General features: G+C 54.6%; 7 protein-coding genes and 1 pseudogene across 8 annotated transcripts; 3 read left to right on the plus strand and 5 right to left on the minus strand.

Annotated features, from left to right (window-relative positions):
- Positions 1–2231: 2231 nt before the first annotated feature.
- On the minus strand, positions 2232–2894 carry PHYSODRAFT_294792 (hypothetical protein; the record flags this gene model as incomplete). Its single annotated transcript, XM_009518779.1, has 1 exon — positions 2232–2894. The coding sequence occupies one exon, from the start codon at positions 2892–2894 to the stop codon at positions 2232–2234; it is 663 nt and encodes a 220-aa protein (XP_009517074.1).
- A 460-nt stretch (positions 2895–3354) lies between these two features.
- Positions 3355–3582, minus strand: PHYSODRAFT_284510 (hypothetical protein; the record flags this gene model as incomplete). Its single annotated transcript, XM_009518780.1, has 1 exon — positions 3355–3582. The coding sequence occupies one exon, from the start codon at positions 3580–3582 to the stop codon at positions 3355–3357; it is 228 nt and encodes a 75-aa protein (XP_009517075.1).
- Positions 3583–4529: 947 nt separating this feature from the next.
- PHYSODRAFT_284511 (hypothetical protein) lies at positions 4530–4838 on the plus strand (the record flags this gene model as incomplete). The annotated part of the gene is made up of 1 exon (XM_009518781.1): positions 4530–4838. One exon carries the CDS (start codon positions 4530–4532, stop codon positions 4836–4838), a length of 309 nt encoding a protein of 102 aa, XP_009517076.1.
- A 6298-nt stretch (positions 4839–11136) lies between these two features.
- Positions 11137–11208, minus strand: PHYSODRAFT_t177 (annotated as a pseudogene). Its single transcript has one exon. The product of its transcript is annotated as a tRNA-OTHER (tRNA).
- Positions 11209–13966: 2758 nt separating this feature from the next.
- On the plus strand, positions 13967–14489 carry PHYSODRAFT_294793 (hypothetical protein; the record flags this gene model as incomplete). Its single annotated transcript, XM_009518782.1, has 2 exons — positions 13967–14020; positions 14214–14489. The coding sequence occupies 2 exons, from the start codon at positions 13967–13969 to the stop codon at positions 14487–14489; spliced, it is 330 nt and encodes a 109-aa protein (XP_009517077.1).
- A 1179-nt stretch (positions 14490–15668) lies between these two features.
- On the minus strand, positions 15669–17225 carry PHYSODRAFT_472228 (hypothetical protein; the record flags this gene model as incomplete). The annotated part of the gene is made up of 3 exons (XM_009518783.1): positions 15669–15898; positions 15962–16102; positions 16181–17225. 3 exons carry the CDS (start codon positions 17223–17225, stop codon positions 15669–15671), a joined length of 1416 nt encoding a protein of 471 aa, XP_009517078.1.
- Positions 17226–17441: 216 nt separating this feature from the next.
- PHYSODRAFT_344101 (hypothetical protein) lies at positions 17442–18781 on the minus strand (the record flags this gene model as incomplete). Its single annotated transcript, XM_009518784.1, has 2 exons — positions 17442–18491; positions 18590–18781. The coding sequence occupies 2 exons, from the start codon at positions 18779–18781 to the stop codon at positions 17559–17561; spliced, it is 1125 nt and encodes a 374-aa protein (XP_009517079.1). The 3' UTR covers positions 17442–17558.
- A 229-nt stretch (positions 18782–19010) lies between these two features.
- PHYSODRAFT_466535 (hypothetical protein) lies at positions 19011–21514 on the plus strand (the record flags this gene model as incomplete). Its single annotated transcript, XM_009518785.1, has 2 exons — positions 19011–19275; positions 19368–21514. Coding segments are annotated over 2 exons (2412 nt in total), but the record flags the coding sequence as incomplete, so codon positions are not given.
- Positions 21515–21704: the final 190 nt, after the last annotated feature.

Genomic DNA, 21704 nt, shown 5'->3' on the forward strand with positions numbered 1-21704 from the left:
CTCCAGCATTTTCGTACTCTTGTTTTGTTTCGTCTTCACACAGACAGAACTTAACCAATAACGGTAGGCGCGGTATTGTCTGTTCCTACCCTTCTTCTCATTGGTATTAGCAGAATCGTATCCCCTCAGGTTGTACGTGAGTTTCAATACAGTGAGGTTATGGGAATATTTGTTGTCCCGATATCTTGCCACCATGCCTGCAGTTTTATCTTTTGCTTGGTATCTACTGCATAGCCCCTAGTTGTCTCGACATCATAATATTTTAGTATTTCTCTCTTCGCTCGATTGGTTGTGGCGGGAGTAGTGGTAGCAATGGCGTACGTGGGAGGAGGCAGGCAAATGATTGAGAAAAATATATGAGTTTGGATCAACAGGATGAACTCTCACTTCCGACACCTGTCAAATCTAGTATCCTTAACAATTTGATATCATCTTTAGCAGGGTTCACAATAAATCGACGCCAAGCATTGAGCGGCTCTCAATCAACCGCAAGCCGCCGCCGTCGCGCGCGAAGCTTGCGAGGCTTACGAAGATTCTGAGTGCAGCACAAGGGACGCGGAAACGTGTCTCTTGGGTGCGGAGGTATAGGGGGATGGGGGTGCTGGCAGGTAGGCATCGTCTTCGCCGCAAGAACGGATAGAAGGGCTTTAGGTAGTAGGCAGAGGAGCAGTTAGCCCGCGCCGTGGGCCCCTCGGCCTAGCGGCGAGTAGTGGGGTGAAGTGAGAACATAGGAGTAGAAACGACAGAGGAAGAACTCGTAGATGGAGCCGTGAGAAAGCGCTGGCGTAGATAGTAAACCAGCGTCTATAGCTTCCTACTAGTGCTGCAGCGCAGATAGCATTCAGCGAGTGTGGATGTGGTCAACCACAACAGCTCACTCACAACTTCGTCTCATAGTTAATTTATCGCTTGCGCTATCATTTTATTAGGGTGCTATGGCCGCTGGGGCTCACACCGATGAGCCGGTGATCAACGAACGGAGCGGCGACGTTGGTCGCCACGCCAACTTGGTGCTGGTGCGCTCATACATTAGAGAACTCTAAAGTTCTCTATTGTAATACCTGCTAACTATTTATGTGTGCATGAAAAATACACACCAGCTGGTGTCGGAAGTGGCAGTACTACCTGTATTACTATGGCGTCCATTTAAAGGGTTGAGGCGCCAACAATGGCAACCATTTAGAGAATAAAGAGGTTTTTGATCAGTTGTAGAACACCTATAGTGAAATCCATATAATCCCGTTTGCAGTCGAGGAATCCTAACCAGATAGGGAACACATAGTCAGTTAGAGGGGTTCATTTAGGGAGGTGTCACTGTATAGGTTTTGTAGGATTGGGTACGCTTCAAAATAAATAATTATTATACAATATTATTGTATAATATTTATTTATTTTGAAGCGTTTCCCAATCCTACAAAACCCAAAGACAATATATTATTGTGAAAACCGATTAGAATGTCTTTTTGGATTGTTAATCCGCCGATTTAGTGACCTACGACCCCCCATTTGTTAAATCCGACCTCCTAATTAGACTGGGATACCTCGATTTATACTCAAGATTATTATTAACTAGGACGACTTACAGAGTCAGAGCATATGAGTCGGATTTACATTTGGTAATCGACCGATTAAGCCAGGGCCGGCCGATTTGCTTGGTATTCAGATGGAATGTCCGATGTGCAACCGGCATTCGCTCCTTGTAGGCTAAATCAGCCGCCACGCAACAATCGTTGCAGTCGCTCTTGGCTAGGTAGTCAAGGCTACAACACTAACATCAGAACTAGGCAGGAAAAACCGCACGCTATAATACATGTAACTGAGATATGCAGACGACGCGTTTAAGCGCGGTGTTGCCGCTGCACTTGGCGAGTCTCGGGCCGAGGTAAATGCATGTTGATCGAAATTGCTAGGCTGCACATAATTACGAGACCGATTACCGATTTATACTCCGATTATAATTGAGACATCCCCGATTTATTAGTCTTCAAATCCTCTATGAGCGATGTTTAACCGGCTAATTCAGCAGGACAAACTAATCGGTTTTCACAATATATTGTCCGATTTAAATATACATCCACAATAATAGCTCATCAACGACTTCATACACAGCCCCAAAAAACAGAAAGTAGTAACAAGGATGAACCGCACTCACAGTTTTTTATCACTTGCTAGGCAAGAGGTGAAAGCGTGGGCAATTGCATAGCCCTCGTTTTATTTGACGCGACAATATACTAGCCGAAGAACTCAATTTTACCGCGCCGTCGGTGAGTAAACAGCAGACCGTCGGCTACGGCAAAAACGTCGGGAAGTACAGGGTACTTGGCGGATATAACACTTTGGAAGCTGATTACTTCACTCCTCGTTGGAACCCGTACACCAGCATACTCGTCGTTGGCTAGTACTTTTCGGAGAATTCTTCTACTGAATCGTAGGAAAAGAGAGCAAACCGTGTTTGTGATGCCGAAAAGCATACACAAAACGTATTCAGAGCCGCGTGTCCGGGTCCAGGCCAATGCCAAAGCTAGACTCATCGCTGCGGTCGTGCTGCGTGATCTCCCGCCAACGTTGATTTCGCGCTGAAGTTGACGGATGCAACCGTCAGTTGAATATGGGGAGTATGAGTCGTAGAGAGGAGCATATCGGGTGAGCAGGTAGGCAAAAGTTGTATGGTCGAACCCCGTTAACGTGATCAAGGATTGGTTGCTGCCGGAGTTGAACAAGACGACGAACGGGGACATCGATGGCGAGACGAGAGCTTGTCGAGTTACGCGTCGGTCGCGCCGACGACGCACTTCGGCATCGAGTCGTAGTTGGAATGCTGTGCGTGGCTTACGATCACGGCGTCGGCGTTGCTTGCGACGGTACCAGAAGGCGAGTAGAGCTGCGTGGTGCATGGTGAGGGGCGATGAAAGTGCAATGACATGGCACAGCAAGACGTGTGAAGCTTACAGGCTGCGGTGTAGACGAACTCTGCGGGTAAAGTTCACTTGAAGTTGATTTGACCCTCTGTTTTGTTTGGTCCATGGGTTTCTGGATACAAAGGTAAAAGCTCAACCCCCTGGTGATATGATGCTTTGATATTTTGGTGTTTCAGGAGCGACCCATCTGGGATGCGAGGTCGGAAATAGTACAAGGGCGTTTGGTAGGTGAACACGCGAGTGTATTGATCGTTATGTGGTGGAAGCGAGCGCTCACCGCACCTATCCGAGCGCACGCCTTTAGTGATGCTTCCACCAGTAAGCGGAGAAGTCGAGGTACTGTTGGTATTTCGGGTCCCTGTAAGCTCCTTGTCCAAGACCCCCCCCCCCCCCCCCCCCCCCGCTTCTTGGGGTCCATGCCTTTTTTCAGCCACTATCAAAACTTGAGATTTTCAATGAGTCCTCTTTCCTCACTTTCTTCTTCACTCTGCGAGTCATGAGCCCTCAGGGAACGCTTAGGCGCAGCATCGGCTTGAATAATGACGAGCGAGCGGTTAGGAACCGTATTGGAGAGTGTCGCCTGCTCCAAGTCAGTAGCCGAGACGCCGGTACTACTTCCAAGGAGTGCCGCCGCGATGACGATAACGAAGTAGTGCAGACGCATTGAGCGTTTCTCGGGGAGCTTGGGTGCTAGTGAACGAAAAGCGAAGTGAGCTCTGAGCAGCAACGTAAAAAATCTACGTACTGCAAAGTTAACACGTAGAAGGGATCCCACTTGCTTGCCGTGATGCAAATGGCTTGGGTGATGATGTGGACGGCGACCGTGTTTGCGCTTTGACCAATCGCATGATGAGAGACAGTCGGAGTATTTTGATTCTGGCTGCGACTGCACAAGAGGTGCCTGTTGTTCGCCAAAGGAAACAAAAAATAAAAGTCTACGCCAAAATCCTCCTATCCCAGCCTTCGCGGAGCCCTAGCTACAGTGCTTACGGTAGTTAGTCTGACCTCCAAATTTGCGTAAAAAGTGCAATTTTCATACTTTGAAGGCTAGGCACGAAGTCAATTTTTATCCAATCAACACCACAGACCCCTGTAATAGACGTTTCTCATTGAGAAGAATTCGTTGAAAATGATAGTTTTTCGTCAAATAGCGTGTAACATAGATACCCTAACCCTCCCATCAGGTCAGACTAATTACCGTAGGTACTGTAGTGTTTTGGGGTAAAATAAGAGAGATTTGAAAATCCGAGAGGTTTTGATATCAACAGAAATCCGGACAGAAGCGATAGCATTTTGCTCGCAAAGTCCCAGATGGCTGGCAAATCAAACAACTCCATTCGGGACGTCCAACCAAACGAGAGCAAAACCGAACGAGCGAACCGAAGAAGTCCGATTTTAGGGGGGGCATAGGGTTAACTATCCACCACTTCGTTTGCCTAGCAAGTGATGCACAACACTCGCTTCCCCCCCCCCCCTGCACTGCGCTCACTTCTCAATTTGACCGCAAGCCTTCAAACACCTACGCTTCACCAGTCAATGAAGTTGAGTTTGCACGTTGTGCTGCTATGGCTGGCAGTCGTAACGCTTGTCTTGCGTGCTTAAGCTTTGGCAATGGTGCGCGCCGAGCAATCCAATCCAGTCACGGCTGATCAGCTAGTATTCGCTGCTGGTAAAAATGTGGATTACACGACAAGAGCTTTAAGAGCCAGCGATTCGACGGACGAAGAGAGATGTGATGTTTCTGGACTTTCGAAAGTCGCGGGCTTCTTGTTGAAGGCCGGTCCTTCTGCCGAAAACCTTGCGAACAAGCTGTGGCTAAGTGGTCGGACGGACCCGATGAAGGTTTTCAAAATCTTACGTCTAAGACAAGCTGGGGTGAAGCTTGACGACAACCCGAGGGTTGTAATGGGCCCCATTTAAATAAGTAGGTAGATTGACAGTACATAAAGTAGTTAAGTCAGTACACGGCTAGTGTATACTGACGGTTATCATGATTGGCTGAATTGGGGGAGCCAGACCCCATTTCAGCCAATCAGGCGTTGACCTGCATTTGAGTGGCTCACGTGAGACCAGGGGTAGCCGTCCTGGTCCTTACATAAAACAGATTTGATTTTTCCCAAGACTGACTGCTTGGTCTCATTAAATCCGAGTCTAAACTAAGCTTCCTCACCGCTATGTGTAAGCTAGTGACGGGCACACACCTGGCCCGTTAAACCTGGTAGCACTTAGTAGTCCTTCCAACGACCAAGACCAAGATGAGCCAAGTCCTGACGTCCGGACCTTCAGGGGCAACCCTGGAGTACGGTGCCTTCCCCCAGCTCACGCGCATTGAGTGGGAAGCTCTCCGTCGCCTCGAGGTGGTGTCCGGAGAGACTGTTGTCACTTTGCTGTTGAGCTCAGCGATACCAGAACAACAGCGCCAAGTTGCCCAAGAATTCATGGAACGCGAGCTCGCCGACGCGAATCGGCGGGTCACAACTCCCTCGCGCTCCTCCAGGAACGACGTCGTCAAACCGGAGACGGCCACCTACTCTGGCGTGGGCGACGATCGGCTTCCACTGAACCGCTGGTTCCGTGAGATCGACATCGCTATCGCCTCGCGCATGATCGAAGCGCCGGCGGTCTAGGTCAACTTCCTACTCTCCCGGCTGTCCGGGAAGGCGAAGAAGTGGGCCCTCGGCAAGCTCGTCGTCGACCAGCACTCGTTTCCTACTCTGGAGGCACTCCAGGGTGACCTCCAGCTCGCGTTATAGCCGACCCAAGACGAGTCGCGCGTTCGCGCGGAGTTCTTTGCCCTCAAGCAAGGCCAGATGTCCATGCGCGACTACGTCCAGAAGACACGACACCTTGCGTCGTGCATTGTCATCCACCCCATTGACAAGGCACATCAGGTGCATGTCTTTGTGTTCGGGATGCGCGAAAGCATGACGCGGTACTGTCTCACGAGAGCCGAACCCTCCTCGCTCGAGGAGGCATTCGCCTTCGCGCTCCGCGAGGACTACGTGGTTGCGGTATCGTACGCGCGCGCTATGCCCGAAGTTTCTCGGGTGTCCGCGCCCGAGCCCATGGAGATCGACGCGATTGAGGCGTCGGGTGATCGACGGCGCTCGGCTTATGGTGGGGGAGGAGGTCGGAGCGCTCGTCCTCTGACCTGCATCCGCTGCCGGAAGATCGGACATCGCACAGCAGAGTGCCGCGCGCCAGCTCCTGTTCTCGCGCTCGTCGATACCGACGCCAGCCCGGCCGCTCAACCAAAAAACGGTCGGGGTCAGTAGGTGCGGGGCGCCCTACTGGTTGGAACGAAGGTCCGGGCCCTCCGGTGGCAACCCGGCCTTCTAGCCTTCTTGTGCTCTATGCACGTTTTAATACCACCACTAGGAGTGGCGACTCGAGGCTGATCATCGTCAGCCTCCATGTCGCCGGTGCCCGACGGCCACTGCGCGCACTCCTTGACTCAGCAGCGACGAACAACTTCTTTCGCGCGTCGTGTCTGTCGGTGCTCCCTGCGAGCGTTCGCGTCCGGAAGGGTCCGGGCGAGGTGGAGGTCAAGCTTGCGGATGGCAAGGCCCATCGCGTCGCTCGGCGCGAGGTGTCGCTGCCGTACACGTTCGACGGCTTCCGCAGCAAGGATGACTTCCTGGTGATTGAGATGAATTACGCATTCGACTGCATTCTGGGTATCCCGTGGCTTGCACGGTATCAGCCAGAGATTGACTGGCTGGCTCGGTCGGTCAAGCGTCGACGCAGCTTCGGCGTACGTGAAGTGTTCACGCACCTCTTGATGGCTCCAAGATACTGGCCTCACGTTACCGTCGTGGAGAAGACAGCCACGGCACAAGTTGTGCACAGAGCGAGCAATGACCCTCTCTGCATGGCCTGTGCCGTGCTGTTGAATGACGGATGACATTGCGTGGTCGCAATGACGGACGCGTGGTCGAGCGAGGTGCGCTCCCACACAATGAGAACAAGTTGACGGTCGAGCATGGGTTCCCGTCAAGCTACAGGTCGGCGGTCGAGCATGGGTTCCCGTTGAGCAGCGAGTCGACGGTCGAGCATGGGTTCCCGTCGAGCAAGATGTTGACGGTTGAGCGTGGGTTCCCGTCGCACAATGAGACGTCGGTCGAGCGTGGGTTCCCGGCACAAGTTGAGCAGGCGGTCGAGCATGAGTCGCGCCTGCACAAGGATGTCGCGGCTGAGAGCGTGGTGCAGCCGCGTACCGCCGGTGTGATTGAGCGTGGGCTCTCACACCTAGAGGAAGTTGAATCATCGTCGAGCGAGAGCGATGCGTCTTCTTCGAGCACCCGCTCGAAGCGAAAGAAGGCCAAGCGACGCCGCCTGAAGCCCCGTCGAGAACCATCAGCGACTGAGAACCCACCGAAGGAGTCGGTGTGCGCTCTCGAGTACGCGGAGGGCGCTCCACGACGATCGCGCTTCATCGAAGTCGCGAGTCCGCCTCGCGATGCCAACACAATCACGCGTCTCCCAGGACTCTCCTGGAAGAACTTCCTGCGAGACCTGAAGGCAGGCGAGATCGAGCAAGTGTGACTGATCACCGAGGCGGTCCCGGTGGATACGCTGCACGCGGTCAAGGTCGAGGATGCGCCGTCGAGGCCCAAGCACGCCGAGCCCAAGTCAGAGCGCGAGGATCGCTTCGCGACGCAGTCCTGGGAAGCTCTGCGTGAGTCCGGTAGCCCCGTGTACGAAACTGCCCGCGAGTACGCGGACATCTTCCCCGACAAGATCCCCGCTGAGCTCCCGGTGGAACGAGGCGTGCGCCACGAGATCGACCTCGCGCCTGGGACGAAGTACTGCGTGACGCAGCAGTGGCCACTTCCACGTGACCAGGTGAAGGCCATCGACGACTTCTTCGAGAGCCGCCGCCGGGCAGGTCACGTGCGCGAAAGCATCTCGCCACACTCCAGCCCGACCTTTTGCGTCAAGAAGGCAACGGGCGGGTGGCGCATTGTTCACGCGTTCAACAAGTTGAACGATGCCACCATCCCCGCGCAGACGCCAATCCCGCGCAAGGACATGGTGCTGGACTCTATGGCGGGAAGCGTGATCTACAGCGCCATCGATCTGACCGATGGGTTCTACCAGATACTCATGCGAGGGTGTGACATACCTTTCACAGCGGTAAGCACTCCGAGCGGCATACTCTGGGAGTGGCTGGTGATGCCCCAAGGTCTGAAGAACGCGCCGGCCACGTTGAACCGCATGGTCTCCCATGTGCTGCACCCGCTCCGTGACTTCGCACCGAGCTACTTCGATGATATCTTCGTGCACAGTCGCGCCGAAGGTGACCTCAGCGCTGTCGAAGTCCACCTGAAGCACCTGCGGCAAGTCTTCCAGGTGATGAGGGAGAACAAGCTCTACGCCAACTTGAAGAAGTGCGTGTTTTGTGCACCGGAGATACCGGTGTTGGGCTGCTACGCGAGCAAGGACGGAGTCCGCGCCGACCCCGAGAAGGGTTGAGTCAATCTGCTCTTGGCCGACCCCCACGAGTCCCACTGAGCTTCGTCAGTGGCTGGGCATGGCGAACTACTTGCACAAGTACACCAAGGACTACGCGAAGTTAAGCCAGCCACTGTCGTCGCTGCTGAGGAAGAACACCACGTGGTCGTGGCGAGAAGAGCACCAAGCCGCATTTGACTCGGTGAAGAGGAGTCTGTCATCTGCCCCTGTTTTGATGCTCGCGGACGATTCGAAGCCATTCCACGTCGTCTGTGACGCGAGCGACTTTGCCATCGGGTGTGCCCTGATGCAGTTCGACGGCGAGGGTCGTGAGCGGGTGATCAGCTACCAGTCCCGCCAGCTCAAGCCGGCGGAGAGGAACTACCCAATGCACGACAAGGAGCTCCTCGCCATGCGCTACGCATTGGTCAAGTTCAGGGTCTACCTGCTCGGAGAGCAGACGTTTGCGGTCTACACCGACCATGCATCGCTGCGGACTGCGATGAAATCCTCGCATCAGTCCCAGCGCATGGCCCGCTGGCTGTCTTGCTTCTCCAAGTACAACTTCGTGGTGCACTACTAGCCTGGCAAGAACAATATCCTCGCCGACGCGCTATCTCGGCGTCCAGACTACGACCCACGTGAAGGCCTCGAGCGCCAGGCAGCTGAAGAAGATGATGAAGACGCGTGTGCGACGTGTGTGACGTCGGGGTTGAACCTGACGAGCGTCGCCCCCAAGATGCCGCTTCGGGACGAGATCGCCGCAGCGTACGAGCGTGACGCGCAGTACGCCAGCATCCTGGCCCACCTCCGCTCTCCAAGCGAGGCGACATTAAAGGCTCTGTCGCGCTCGACCCGCAGCCACGTCGAGCGATATCGGCTTGATGGCTTCCTGCTGATGTACACCATCGACCAGTTCGATGCTCCGAGAGTGGTGGTGCCGAATGACGAAGACCTTCGCGCCCGAATCATCCATGAGTACCACGATGCTCCGATCGGGGGTCACTTAGGACGCGAAAAGACCTTCGCGGCGGTGGCGCGAGACTTCTTCTGGCCCCACTTGTACAAGTGGGTGCACACTTGCGAGATCTGCCAGCGAGTAAAACCCTCGCCGTCGTCACGGGCTCCGCTGCGTCCCCTTCCGGTCCCCACGGAAGCCTGGCGCTCCGTCTCGATGGACTTCGTCTTCGGTCTTCCAGCCGACTCGAACGGGCGCACGGGGGTCCTCGTTTTCGTCGACAGGTTCAGCAAGATGGTGCATCTCGTTCCCGTGGCTGCCACGGTTACTGCTGAAGAGTCCGCACCCCACTTCGTCGACGCCGTCTTCCGCCTTCATGGTCTGCCCGATTCCATCGTCTCGGATCGGGATCCGAGGTTCACGTCCGCGTTTTGGACGGAGCTGTTCAAGTTGCTTGGAACGAAGCTGGCGATGTCCACCGCGACTCACCCGGAGGCGGATGGACAAACCGAACGCGTCAACCGCGTCGTCGAAGAAGTGCTCCGCAGCTACGCTACGTCGTTCCCGAGCTGGAGCGCTTTCCTGCCCCTGTCCGAGTTCGCTCTGAACAACGCCGAGCACTCGTCGACGGGCATGACTCCGTTCTTCGTGAACTCCGCTCGCCACCCGCGCGTACCCGCCATGCTTGCCGTAGGCCAACCCACGGAGGCTCGTGCCTCTACGCTTGGTGGGGGAGGAGCTACCGCGGAAGACTCACCGCCGACCGAGACGCCGGCGGAGCCGTCGCCACGCTTCCCAGTGACCGAATCAAGCGCAAATGCAGTGACACGATCCCAAATGAAGAAGGCCCTTGCCGCACCGCATCGTGTGGTGACACCGCTCGCAAACTGGACAGAGCGAACTCAGATCGACCCCGCTGGCGCTCCGGTGACGATGCAGCAACCAGCTACTACCGCCAACTATGCACCGAAGTCCTCGGCGAGTCCCACGGATCGCTTGGCGGTTTCCGAGTTTGTGCAGCAGCGTCAAGCAATCACACGTTTCGTGCAAGACGCACTGCAAGCCGCAGTGGACCGGCAGAAGGAGAATGCAGACAAGGGTGGACGAAAGAACAAGACTTCATTTCGCACGGGTGACCGTGTGTTACTGTCTACCGAAGGCATCCGCTCCTCCGCCGTGACCAACCTCGGTGCCAACAAGCTCGCGCCGTGCTTCATCGGCCCGTTCAAGGTGATCAAGGTCCTCGGCGACGCGTACACACTGGACATCCCGTCGTCGCTGCGTCTTCATCCGACTTTCTACGTCGGGCGCCTCAAGCGATATCATCCTGCCGATATTCCGACCTCTGATCACCAGGATTCACTGGCGGGTAATGTACCCGAGGCTACTCGCGACGCCAACACCCATCACCCAAGCCTGTACCGTCGGGTTGGTCCTCCTCCGACTGTCGACTCGGCGGGTGAAGCGCGATGGATTGTGGGCCGCATCTTTCACCACGAGGCCCATATCGTGCAAACGGGCGTGGGCGCAATCCAGTCCGATCTCCTCGTGCGATCCCAGCCTCGCGACGTTACCGAGTACGCTGGCTTGGGTTTCCACCTGACGAGGACACGTGGGAGACGCGTGCAGCTCTTCTTCGGGATGTCCCCGATGTTGTTCGTGACTATGAGGCGAAGGTCGCTGCTGCTGAAGAGACCACGGAGCTCCCCGCGGAAGCTGAAGCCTTAAGTGAGCGTGATGATGAAAGTGGACCCCCACCGCAAGCTCGAGGTGGCGTTCACCGCGAAGACTAAGAAGAAAACCCGACGACGACCGCCGGACTCGAACCGGTGACCTCTGCCTTGGTGACGCAGCGTTCGACCACTGCGCTAGCTGGACTTCGAGCCCCACGACGACGCGCGCGACCTGATCAAGCTTGGAGCGACTGCGCATGGCAAGTGGCAAGAAGGATTCGCGTGGGGATCGAACCCACGCGTCACAGCTCAGCACGGTGAGCGCTTGCCCACTACGCCGCTCCACCGATGATCGCCGGTGTCGAAGCTGTCCAACCTGGTCTCACTGCCACGTCGGTTCGAGTCGACGGTTACGCGACTCTTCGTCGGGAGTCACTTCGAAGGGTCGTCGCGAAGAGCCACGCCACGCTGATCGCCATCCTGTGTCTCGACAATCACCGGGTCTCCGCTCTGTGCGCATCACAGTTGCGCTTGTCGTCAAGCGTTGGTGTCGCTTCCCATGCTGCGTCGTTGCCACGACCGCCGTCCCTTCGGGTGTCCGTGGATGTCGGCAGCCACTTGGGGCACTGCGCGTTGCTTCGGCGTGCGCGCCGACGAAATGTCTTGATGTGTGTAAGTTTGCTGCGCCTGCGCCGTCCTGTGTCGCTCGGTAGCACGAGCGCCGTCCCTCCGCCGCCTCGGACGTTGCGTAAGCGCAACTTTGAGAGGGGGGGGGTGATGAAATCAGAGGTTAGGATAATCGACCAAATCATGGTATTAGTATTACTGGCCCTACTATAAATATTATAAATATCGGTTATACAATACTTTCGTATAGAAAACAAATATCAGTATTAATACAGATTGTATTGATACTTTGGGTAATACTTTATGCTAGTACAAATTTATGTGGCCCACATTAGCTCGGCTTCGCCAGTGGCGAGTCTATACTGATCCCAAAGAACAGTTCAACGCTGAAGCGTTCCTATCATCTTGACGATCCGAATGGCATTGAAGACCTTCTTCATAGTATTCATACGACGGTCCTTATGTTGCAGAGGCAGCCAAGACAAGCGTAGCGCGACCTGAAGATGTGGCTATGTAGTGGTAGTCCCGCGGCACTGGTCTTAATTAACACAGGCAGGGAAATATTTTTGTGGGTAGTTGGGAAGTATGTCGGTAGCTTGGTTTAGTGATCGAACGCAAACTTCCCCTTTGCATTTAGATAGAAGTTTCTGTTAAGGTCGTAGTAGACGTTGTCACGGGCCCTCGCGCGGGTCCCGCGGTCCGACGGGTATCGAATAGCACCGCGGAGGACGTACAGAGAGTGGAAGTCCGCGAGCATGCACTGAAATAGCGCCTGCGTGGGTTCGGAGGGGCTTCTGGAATTATAAGTGTAAAATATTAAATAAGTAGGTAGATTGACAGTACATAAAGTAGTTAAGTCAGTACACGGCTAGCGTATACTGACGGTCATCATGATTGGCTGAATTGGGGGAGCCAGACGCCATTTCAGCCAATCAGGCGTTGACCTGCATTTGAGTGGCTCACGTGAGGCCAGGGGTAGCCGCCCTGGTCCTTACATAAAACAGATTTGATTTTTCCCAAGACTGACTGCTTGGTCTCATTAAATCCGAGTCTAAACTAAGCTTCCTCACCGCTATGTGTAAGCTAGTGACGAGCACACACCTGGCCCGTTACAAGGGTGCTGCAGTGGCTCAAGTACGTGCAGATGTATCGGACCAGGAAGAATGGATATCGATGGGATGATGGCGAAATCTTCGTGAAGTTGCTGCAGTCATCAAAGTCGGAAGCAGAGGTGGCGAAACTGTTCCAATCTCTCAAGACGAAACCAGAGTTTGCGAAACTCGGCGAGAGGTTGCAGATGGTGCAATTCGGCTCGTGGAGAATCAAAAAGATGCACCCAAGCACCATCCCGAGCATGTTGGAACCGACGCACGGTATCCCTCTGAAAATCCAAGAACGCAAATCGTGGAGAAGTATGCCTTGGAGTATGCCATCCGCATGGGTATGAGGGTGGCTGGAGACAACACCAAGTTATCTATCGCTGATCTTACTGCTATCCTGAAAATTAGTTGAGCTGGTGACCAGGATAAAAAACATAGAACACATTGTCTAAGTCGTACGCCTTTCTAAACCCGATGCAGGGTATGGACAACAAGTTAGCCGCGAAGCGAAGTCAATTCAAAGCCATCAGATGAAGCCTCGAATACTGTAAGTTAATGGATCACAATGCATAATTAAAACTTACTCATGAGGACGGGTTCACAAGTGACGAATAGTTCTACCAGAGTATTAAGGCAAAATAGAGGCACCCTTGCACGATAGGTGTTCCCAGTTAAGTCGAAGACGATCTAGTTTGTCTCCAACGCTACACCAACCGTGTTGCGGGTCAGCATTGATCGCGCGATTCTACAATTGCTATAGAATGCAACTCCACATGCATTATATTGCCACGGAAATGGCTGTTCAGAATGACGAGCAATGTTGTCATCATTGATCGCGCGATAGTTCCTAGCGTTGCATGTATGAATAATATACTTTATTGTTATTTCAATTCGACCTAGAACGACAAAATGGCCCCTGCAAACACTCGGTATTCAAGTACATGTACTAGTAGCATGCAGCTGCCCTTCGAAGTGACATCAGCTTAGTTACAACTGCTTGCTACAGACGCTTACTTGCTCGCCTCAACTCATATCTTTGTATAGCGGGTAATTTCCATAAGCGATTCAAACAAAAAGCGAGACATGGAACCGATGGTACCAGTACTTCTACAGTACACTGATTAATTAAACAACGCTGTTTGCTACTGTAAAGTCGAGAAGTCATCATCAATTCCACCGCCCGTCGGCGCCCACAAAGCCTTGCCTTCTCTTATCGTGTGATGGGGCAAAGTCAGCATGAATTTTACTGTCAAGCAGGGCACCCAAAGCACCGTATTTATTTTGACGCAGGTAAAGCATCCTTTGCTGCCGACTTTCCTTTCTGCTCCCAAGCACTCAAGTCATCCTAAGACCCGGCCAACCGGCCATGCGTCTGCACTACATCGTCACCCTCTTGGTCGCTCTCATCACCAGCAGCAATGGCGTCTCTGCTATTGAATCGGAGCATGCAACACTCCCCAATGTTGCCTCGGTCGACACTTAGGCTTCTGAACGTTTGCTCGCTGCTGCTCAAGCCAACATTGTTGCCCAACGATCTCTGAGGTCCCACGACCCGCTGAGTGACAAGGAAGAGAGTGAGGAAAGAGGGCTCGGTAGTAAATTGAAGGAGCTCAAACTTTGGTGGATGCTTAAAAGGGGCATGAACTCCAAGCAATACGCCAAGGCCATCGGGTTGAAAAGCCTTAAGCAAAACGCGAACTGGGATCCGAAACTCGAAACGCTCGTCAAATACGCCGCTTCCTATGGAAAGAAAAACTAAGAACCACCGTGCTCGTGCCGGACACTTGCGCAAGATAGGGTGCAGAAGCTAATGTATGCATCCGTTACATTTTTTTTTAATTTGTCGTTCCGTATTGAACAGAAGGCTTAGTTTAGCGCCTACGTTGGTATCAACGTGCAACGGTGTGCTTGGAGGAACGACAGAATATGCCTTTATCGACAGAGAATACATAATATTACACCTTTCACCGGCCTACATGAGGTAATCCTCAACCAAAGTGAGCAGCTTTTAATTTGGGCAAGGGCGAGGTCCCCAATTTAGGCAGTACCACTCTGAACTTTACAATCAAAGCTGTCTAATCCTCACTTGAAGTCTACCACCACGGCCCCTCGCATCGCCAAGACCGAAGCGAGCATGCAACTTCTCGAGCGTGCTGTTCACGTGTGTATGCCACGCATCACCCAGGCTATGTATGGTGCAAAGCATGGAACTCCACGCCTCGACGTTCGTCAACGCCACCATCCGCATGGAGGACATGGTGAACGGCGAGTATAACATTTAAAAAAACTTAAAAAATAGTTGGATCGGTACGCGCTGGTACATAGTACCATTCCTGATGAGGATTAAACAGCTTTGATTGTATTGTGTTTTCAACTATTTTGCCGCCCGATTTGACGTGTTATCTCGGAGTCCGATTTATATAAAATGGAGCTCCTACATGATCGGTTAGTCCAATTTAGCTATATCTGACCTGAGTTAGTAGCATGAGGCTCAGAGGGGAGGCATTCCAAGTTGGCCATACCTCCCCCCCACCTCTCATGACGCATTAGAACTGCAAGACATTGGGGACAATAGTACACTGTATATAGCCACTTCATAGCACTATGGCCAGCTAAATCACCTGTGTGATCATCTACGGTCGCTACAACTCCGTGCCACGCCTGAGAGGGCCCCAGGCATGTTTTCGCGGCGGTCCCTTTTGCCGGCGAAAAGCGGTATTTCTGGCCCCTGCTTCGCAACTCGCAGCCCCCAGACGCAAATCGGGCCAGATATAATTTGCTTCCCTCAGACCCTCCTGCTAAATCGGAGCCCTCCAGCAAATCGGGCCCGATATATCGGATCTCGGACCACCCGATTTGCCAAAACGGTCGCCCTTAAAAGCTGCTCACTTTGGTGAGGATTACCCTCATGTAGGCCCGTAAAAGGTGTAGTTACTCGCTACAGCTTCCCAGTCGCAACAATATCCCGCCGCATTCTGCACTCGGCCAAGATTCGCACACGGTGAAGTCGAATAGTTACTCCCAGCTCCTCCAGGTCCTGGTCGGTAGCCTGAACTAACAATGCCCCGTCGATACCTTGAGCGCGAAAGTTGGCGCCGTAGCTGCCGTTGTCGAGTCCCAGCGAGTCTAAGAAGTTCTGCACGTCGCGAACCCCCCACTGCTCCACATCTCCGTCGGTGGCGTTGAGCTGTTGGTTCTGAAGCTCTTCGAGTGGTTTCTGCACTCGTCGACTTGGCATCACTACTCCCATACTGCGTTTGTGCTCGTCGACTCGCGCTTTGGACAAGGAAGTATTCACGCGTAGCACAAGGTCGTTCCGGGCCTGCTCGTCCTCCAGCAGAGCTGTCTCGAAGAGCGACGAGTAAGGAGTGTCTTTGCGTTCACGCAGCATTGGCTCAGCCGCACATGCTCGTTTTGGCTGAGCCCGTGCAAGTCCCCGATTCTCACCACTCGATCCTCGACGGTCTTTAATTGCACGATAGATGGCTTCCTTTCGTTTGAACTCGTTCTTGCGCTGATACACGTCCCCCGAACGAAACCTGAGATCGTTCACGAGACTGCCGATCCGGATTTGCAGTCGTCGGCGCTTGTCCGGGAGAATTGCATCTTCCAGACGGGCTTGAAGACCGGCAAGCTCATCACGCATTGCGCCTAATTCATGTTCAGCCTGGGTAATGAGCTCACGGCTTAGAGCAATATCCTCACGCATGGCCACTTCTCGAGGGTTGGTTGAAGCTGCACCATCGCATGCTCTATCTTGACCGACAAACCCGACTTTCGATCGTGTTGCGGGAGTTGGTTGCTGCTGTCGTTCAAGCGGAGCAATAGCAGCGACCGAGCCGCTTTCATCTTCCTCCTCGCCATTTTCAGCCGCCAGCTTCAGTCGAATCTGACGACGTCGTGCATCTGCCTCCCGTTCACGAAGTAGAATCCTGGACGCAGGAAACACGCGCCGCATGCTGACATCGCCGACCCAGTTGCCGAACAACTGAACCGCGGGCTCAGGGTCTTCGTCCCGAAGCGCTGGGTGATCCAAGTGCATCAGAGCTAGAAATGGGTTCTGCGTCAACCGAAGCACCTGGAGCGACTCGAGGAGGGCCACGCCTCTGAAGGATGCGAGGAAGTCCGTGTCGGCTGTCATCTTGAGCAAATAGTTCACGCTTCGCCATTTGAAGTTCGTAGCTTGGGCTTTCGCTTTCTGCTGTTGCTGCCATCGATCAATGTCCTCGACGATCTGCACACTCACGGAGCGTAGCTGGTCAATAACGCTCTGGAAAACGATCGGCGCCTTCGATATCCCGGAGATCCGAGGTTGTTGGGGCTTTTTCGCCGCCTCTAGAAGCTGCTGCAAGGCTTCGAGACACCCCTCACGCTCGACAATTTTCTTGACGATGTCCAAGTCGTACGGCTTTTCAAACGAGGCGCACGGTGGGAAGATGAGCGGGGCTGAAGCTGAGCCGTGTAGCGTAGTCGACTCTGGGGCCAGCGAAGTCATCGGGGCAGCCTTGATCACTTTTAAAAATGAAGTTGCTCAACGGGATCACAACACCAGAATCAGAACTCACCACACGAGCACACATTGACAAGCGACCGAAATAGTGCTGTAGTGGTAAGGCAAAATAATAGCCCATGGTGCTAGCAGATCATGCCCAATAGGCTACAGCCGATTGCTCCAGGCCAACAAACCGAATAATGAAGCCACGCACCGTTTGTTTTCATGGGTTTGCTGTATTTCATAGACAAGCTGACCCGCAAGCCAACTCGCGCCGTCAGCTACCAGTCTGCGTGCTCACGACGGACCAGACTCCCCATATACTGAATTGTCTGGTTAGTTCTTGGTCGTGTCCGAGTCGAAGCTGTCCAAAGTGTACTCTCCGAGTTCGCCCTCAGCGATATCGCCAGTCTTGGCGGCGATCCGAGCTGCCTCCTTGGTGTTCTGCTTCTGGATGTTTCCGAAAATCGAGAGCGCCGAGGCCACCATGCTCGACGGGTCGTTGGTGTTGGCCGGCAGCAGCACGGTCGTGCCCTCCTTGGCGATGTTGCCGAACGCGTCCACGTACTTCTCCGCCACCTGGAGTGCCACCGCGTCGCGTCCGCCCGTCTCCTGAATAGCCGTCGAGAGCCGCTGGATAGCCTCCGCGGACGCGTTGGCCTTGGCCATGATGGCAGCAGCAGCACCCTCCGCCTCCAGCACGGCCGCGCGCTTCTTACCTTCAGCCACGTTGATGTACGCCTGGCGCTCACCCTCCGAGTCGAGGATCTCGGCGCGCTTCCGGCGCTCGGCCTCAGCCTGCATGTCCATGGCGGCCTTGACGCTGCGGGGCGGGGCGATATCGCGGATCTCGTAGCGCAGGCACTTGATGCCCCAGGCCTCGGAGGCCTGGTTGATAGCCTCCACGATGCTCAGGTTGAGCGACTCGCGCTCCTCGAAGGTCTTGTCCAGCGTGATCTTGCCCAGCTCGGAGCGCATGGTGGTCTGCGCCAGCTGCGTGACGGCGTAGAGCGGGTCCTCGACGCCGTAGCTGGCGTTGTACGGGTCGATGATCTTGACGTAGAGCACGCCGTCGATGCTGATGGTCACGTTGTCGCGCGTGATGGCCGTCTGGCCCGGGATCTTGATGGCCTCCTCCTTGAGCGAGTGCACGTACGCGATGCGGTCCACCAGCGGGATCAGGAAGTGCAGCCCGGGCGTCAGCACGTCGTGGAACTTGCCGAAGCGCTCCACGACCCACGCGCGCTGCTGCGGCACGATCAGCACGCCCTGCAGAAAATAGTCCGACACAAAATTATTGTCATGTTAAGTATCAAGTCACAAATAAGAAGTGCGGGTAACTAGCTAAGAGAAGACCAGAGCCGTACGATGTTGGTGGGCGTGTCCTGCAGCCGAGGCATGCCGCTGTCGTCGAAGGGCTGCGCCATGAGGGCGGGGCGCGAGCTGTGCAGCAGCCGCGAGGCCGACGGCTGCACGAACGGGCTGGCGGCGCGCGCCGCAGCAGTGAGAGCGGCCCCCTGCGGCCGCGTCTGACGCGCCAGGAGCTTCACGGCGAGCATGGCGCTGGGCTTGGGGTTCTTCCGGCGTGCGGATCACAAAATGACCAGCGTACCCAACAAAAAGGATCGGAAGAGGCCCAAATCACAAAATGTAGTATCTGTGTCGGACTAAATTGGATACGTTTTTCCAACCAATAGGCGGATTTCCCCTTTTCCGCCAATCACACTTGCGCGCCGCCATTGCGGGGTCATTTGCCATTTCGCGCGCGGAGGCCCGAGCTCGCTGGCCATGACTCGACGCGGCGGCGCCTCGGAGGACGCGCCGGACGCGCGCAGGGAGCGCAGCAGCAGCAGCAGCAGCAGCAGAAGCGGCGGTAGCGCGGCCGTGCCCGCTGCCTCGCCGCAGTTCGCGGCGCTGCACTCGCGCGTGGGCAAGAGGTACCAGGCGGCCATCCCGGAGCTGCTGGCGGCCCCGGCGGACGCGGCCGAGCTGCTCTTCAAGCAGCAGGCGCTGCAGCAGCCGCGGCCCAGATACCGCCCCGACCGCGCGGAAGGTGCGCGCGTGGATACACTCAGTTTTTTTTATTATTTATCTTAAAGAATTTTATTGTAATTAATATATTTTAATGTTGTTATCTGATTGCAGAGCTGGGCGTGGAGCTGGACAAGTATCTGAAGCTGGCGCGCTCGCTGAGGGACGGCGCAACGTTCGACACGCAGGAGCAGGTGGAGACGCTGGCGCTGCAGCACCTGCACCGCTTCGACTACAACCCGACGGACGCGGCGTGCTCGCTGTATGCCCGGCACAGCATCGAGCTGCCGAGGGCGGCGGGGGCCGCGCCGCCGTCCACGACCAAGAGCACAGCAGCGGAGGAGGCCAAGAAGTGGCTCCTGGCTTTCTACCGCTGCATGCGGCGCACGACCATCGACGAGAAGGTGCTGAAGCAAATGTGTGAGCTGCATGACAAGACGGAGCAGAACGCTGATACGATTCATGCTACGGAAGCTGGAGTGCTGAAGAGACTTGTGACGCGTATTTTAAAGTGGAGAGAGCAGTGTGAAGAGGCCAGCAAGAGTAAGGTGGACCGCGCGCGGCTACTAAAGCTGCTGCACCAAGCCGAAGACATGCAGGTTGAGTTGCCGGAAAAGGAGGCGCTCGTCTCGAGGTTGCGAACATTTGACTTAGCGTTGACGCAGCTGAAGGAGGCGCTGGAGCATAGCAGCAAGCGCCACCAGAACAGGAAGGTGGAGTTGGACGAACTGAACGGACTGTTTGAAGCAGTCATGGCACCGCAACTTGAGTTTCCGGAAGAAGACAGGTTTCGGGCTACTGTGGATGAAGCCAAGGACCTCAAGGCTACTATCGATAAAATGCTTGGAGAGGACAAGGTGAGCTTGCCCGTGATGCGGGACGTGCTTGCAAAGATCGAGCTGGTGCCGGTAAATTTCGAGCAGGAGGTGGAGCAGTTCCAGAACAAAATGCTGAATGCACAGACGTGGCTAGCCAAGGCGCGCAAGTGCATGCCTAACCGTCGCGCAACGCGCCGAGCGGGTGGAGGAGACACAAAGAAAATGGATCTGGAGGCTATTCGCGCGCTTGTAGATGACGCACCCTGTGAAAATAGTACCGAGATGTTTGAGATGCAAGATCTACTCGAGTGTGCTGACGTGTGGGCCGTTAAGGTGAAGGAGGCGATAGATGGTGGTGCTGACGTAACGCTTGAGCATTTGAAGGAGCTTTTGGACGAGGCGAAAGACATTCCCGTGGTGATGGACGAGCAGAAATTTTTGGAAGCCGAGATTGCTGCGCGTGAGTGGTGCACAACTGCTGCGGAGAAGCTAGCCTCTCGCAAGCCCATCGAAGAAATGGAGGAACTGATCACACAAGCGAAATCGATTCGTGAACGAATTCACCCGAAAAAACAGTCACGCTGGAAACCGCAGGTGGAACGCGATATTCATGCCGCGATGGACCAATCTCGCAAGTGGATCAATGAGCTGCGCGACAACCTTGGTGTTGCGGCGTTCGATAAACTGTTTGCGTCGTTGCCGTCGTACGTTCCTTCTTCACACAGGTCATCAACTTCGTCGGCGAATGTGGATAGAGCGCAGAAGAAGTCAACGGATGCGATCAGCAAACTAATTGAAAAGTCGCAGGCACTTACAATCGATGTGGCATCATACACTACACCTCTGAACGAGCTGCTTTTGAAGGGTATCGAAGCGCAAGCTGAGGCCAGCGCTATTTTGATGGGTATTGGTTGCTGGTCAGGAACGGATAATGATACCGCTGGGATGGAGATTGATTCGATGCCTCGAGAGCTTGGTGATCTGGCCCAGGCGTCGTCGCTTCTTGAGAGGATAGATGCATTCCCGTTTACATTCGAGGAAGGGCTTACTCTCGCCGGCATCGTGGAAGGTGAGAAGGCCTGGGCGGCACGTGTTCGCGACTGCATTCCTCCGAGGCAATCGAGGAAAAAGCGTCAAGCCAACGAGTCATTTACCATGGAGCAGCTACATGAACTGCTTGATGAGTCGAAGAAGCTGTACTTTCTGTTCAAGGAAGAGCTGCGCATCCTCTCGAAGGAGCTCAGTGATCTTACCACATGGCGCGCCAAGGCTCAGGAAGTTATCCATGGTGATGTGAGTGTATCCATAGCAAACGTGGTTGAGCGTCTTCAATCGTTCGATTTGCTGGTATATGGGAAGCTTCAGAAGGCCAAAAAGAAGCTCCACATTGGAGATGTGGCCGCCACCGAAACGGAGAAAGAAGGCAACCAAAGCACCGACATGGATATCTCCTCAGTGCCTTCTGACGAAACGCAGGAGACCATTAAAAAGGAGGAGGAGAATGGCCCCAGTCCTATGGAGGTTGATGCGGAGGGATCAAACGACACTGCAGAGGCTGCGGTGACCACAAAACAGGAGACCCCGAAGCCAGAGGTCGTTCCGTCTAATGGCAAAGTCAACAGCACCGAAAATG

Source organism: Phytophthora sojae (assembly GCF_000149755.1).
Source record: "Phytophthora sojae unplaced genomic scaffold PHYSOscaffold_1, whole genome shotgun sequence".
NCBI lineage: Eukaryota > Oomycota > Peronosporomycetes > Peronosporales > Peronosporaceae > Phytophthora > Phytophthora sojae.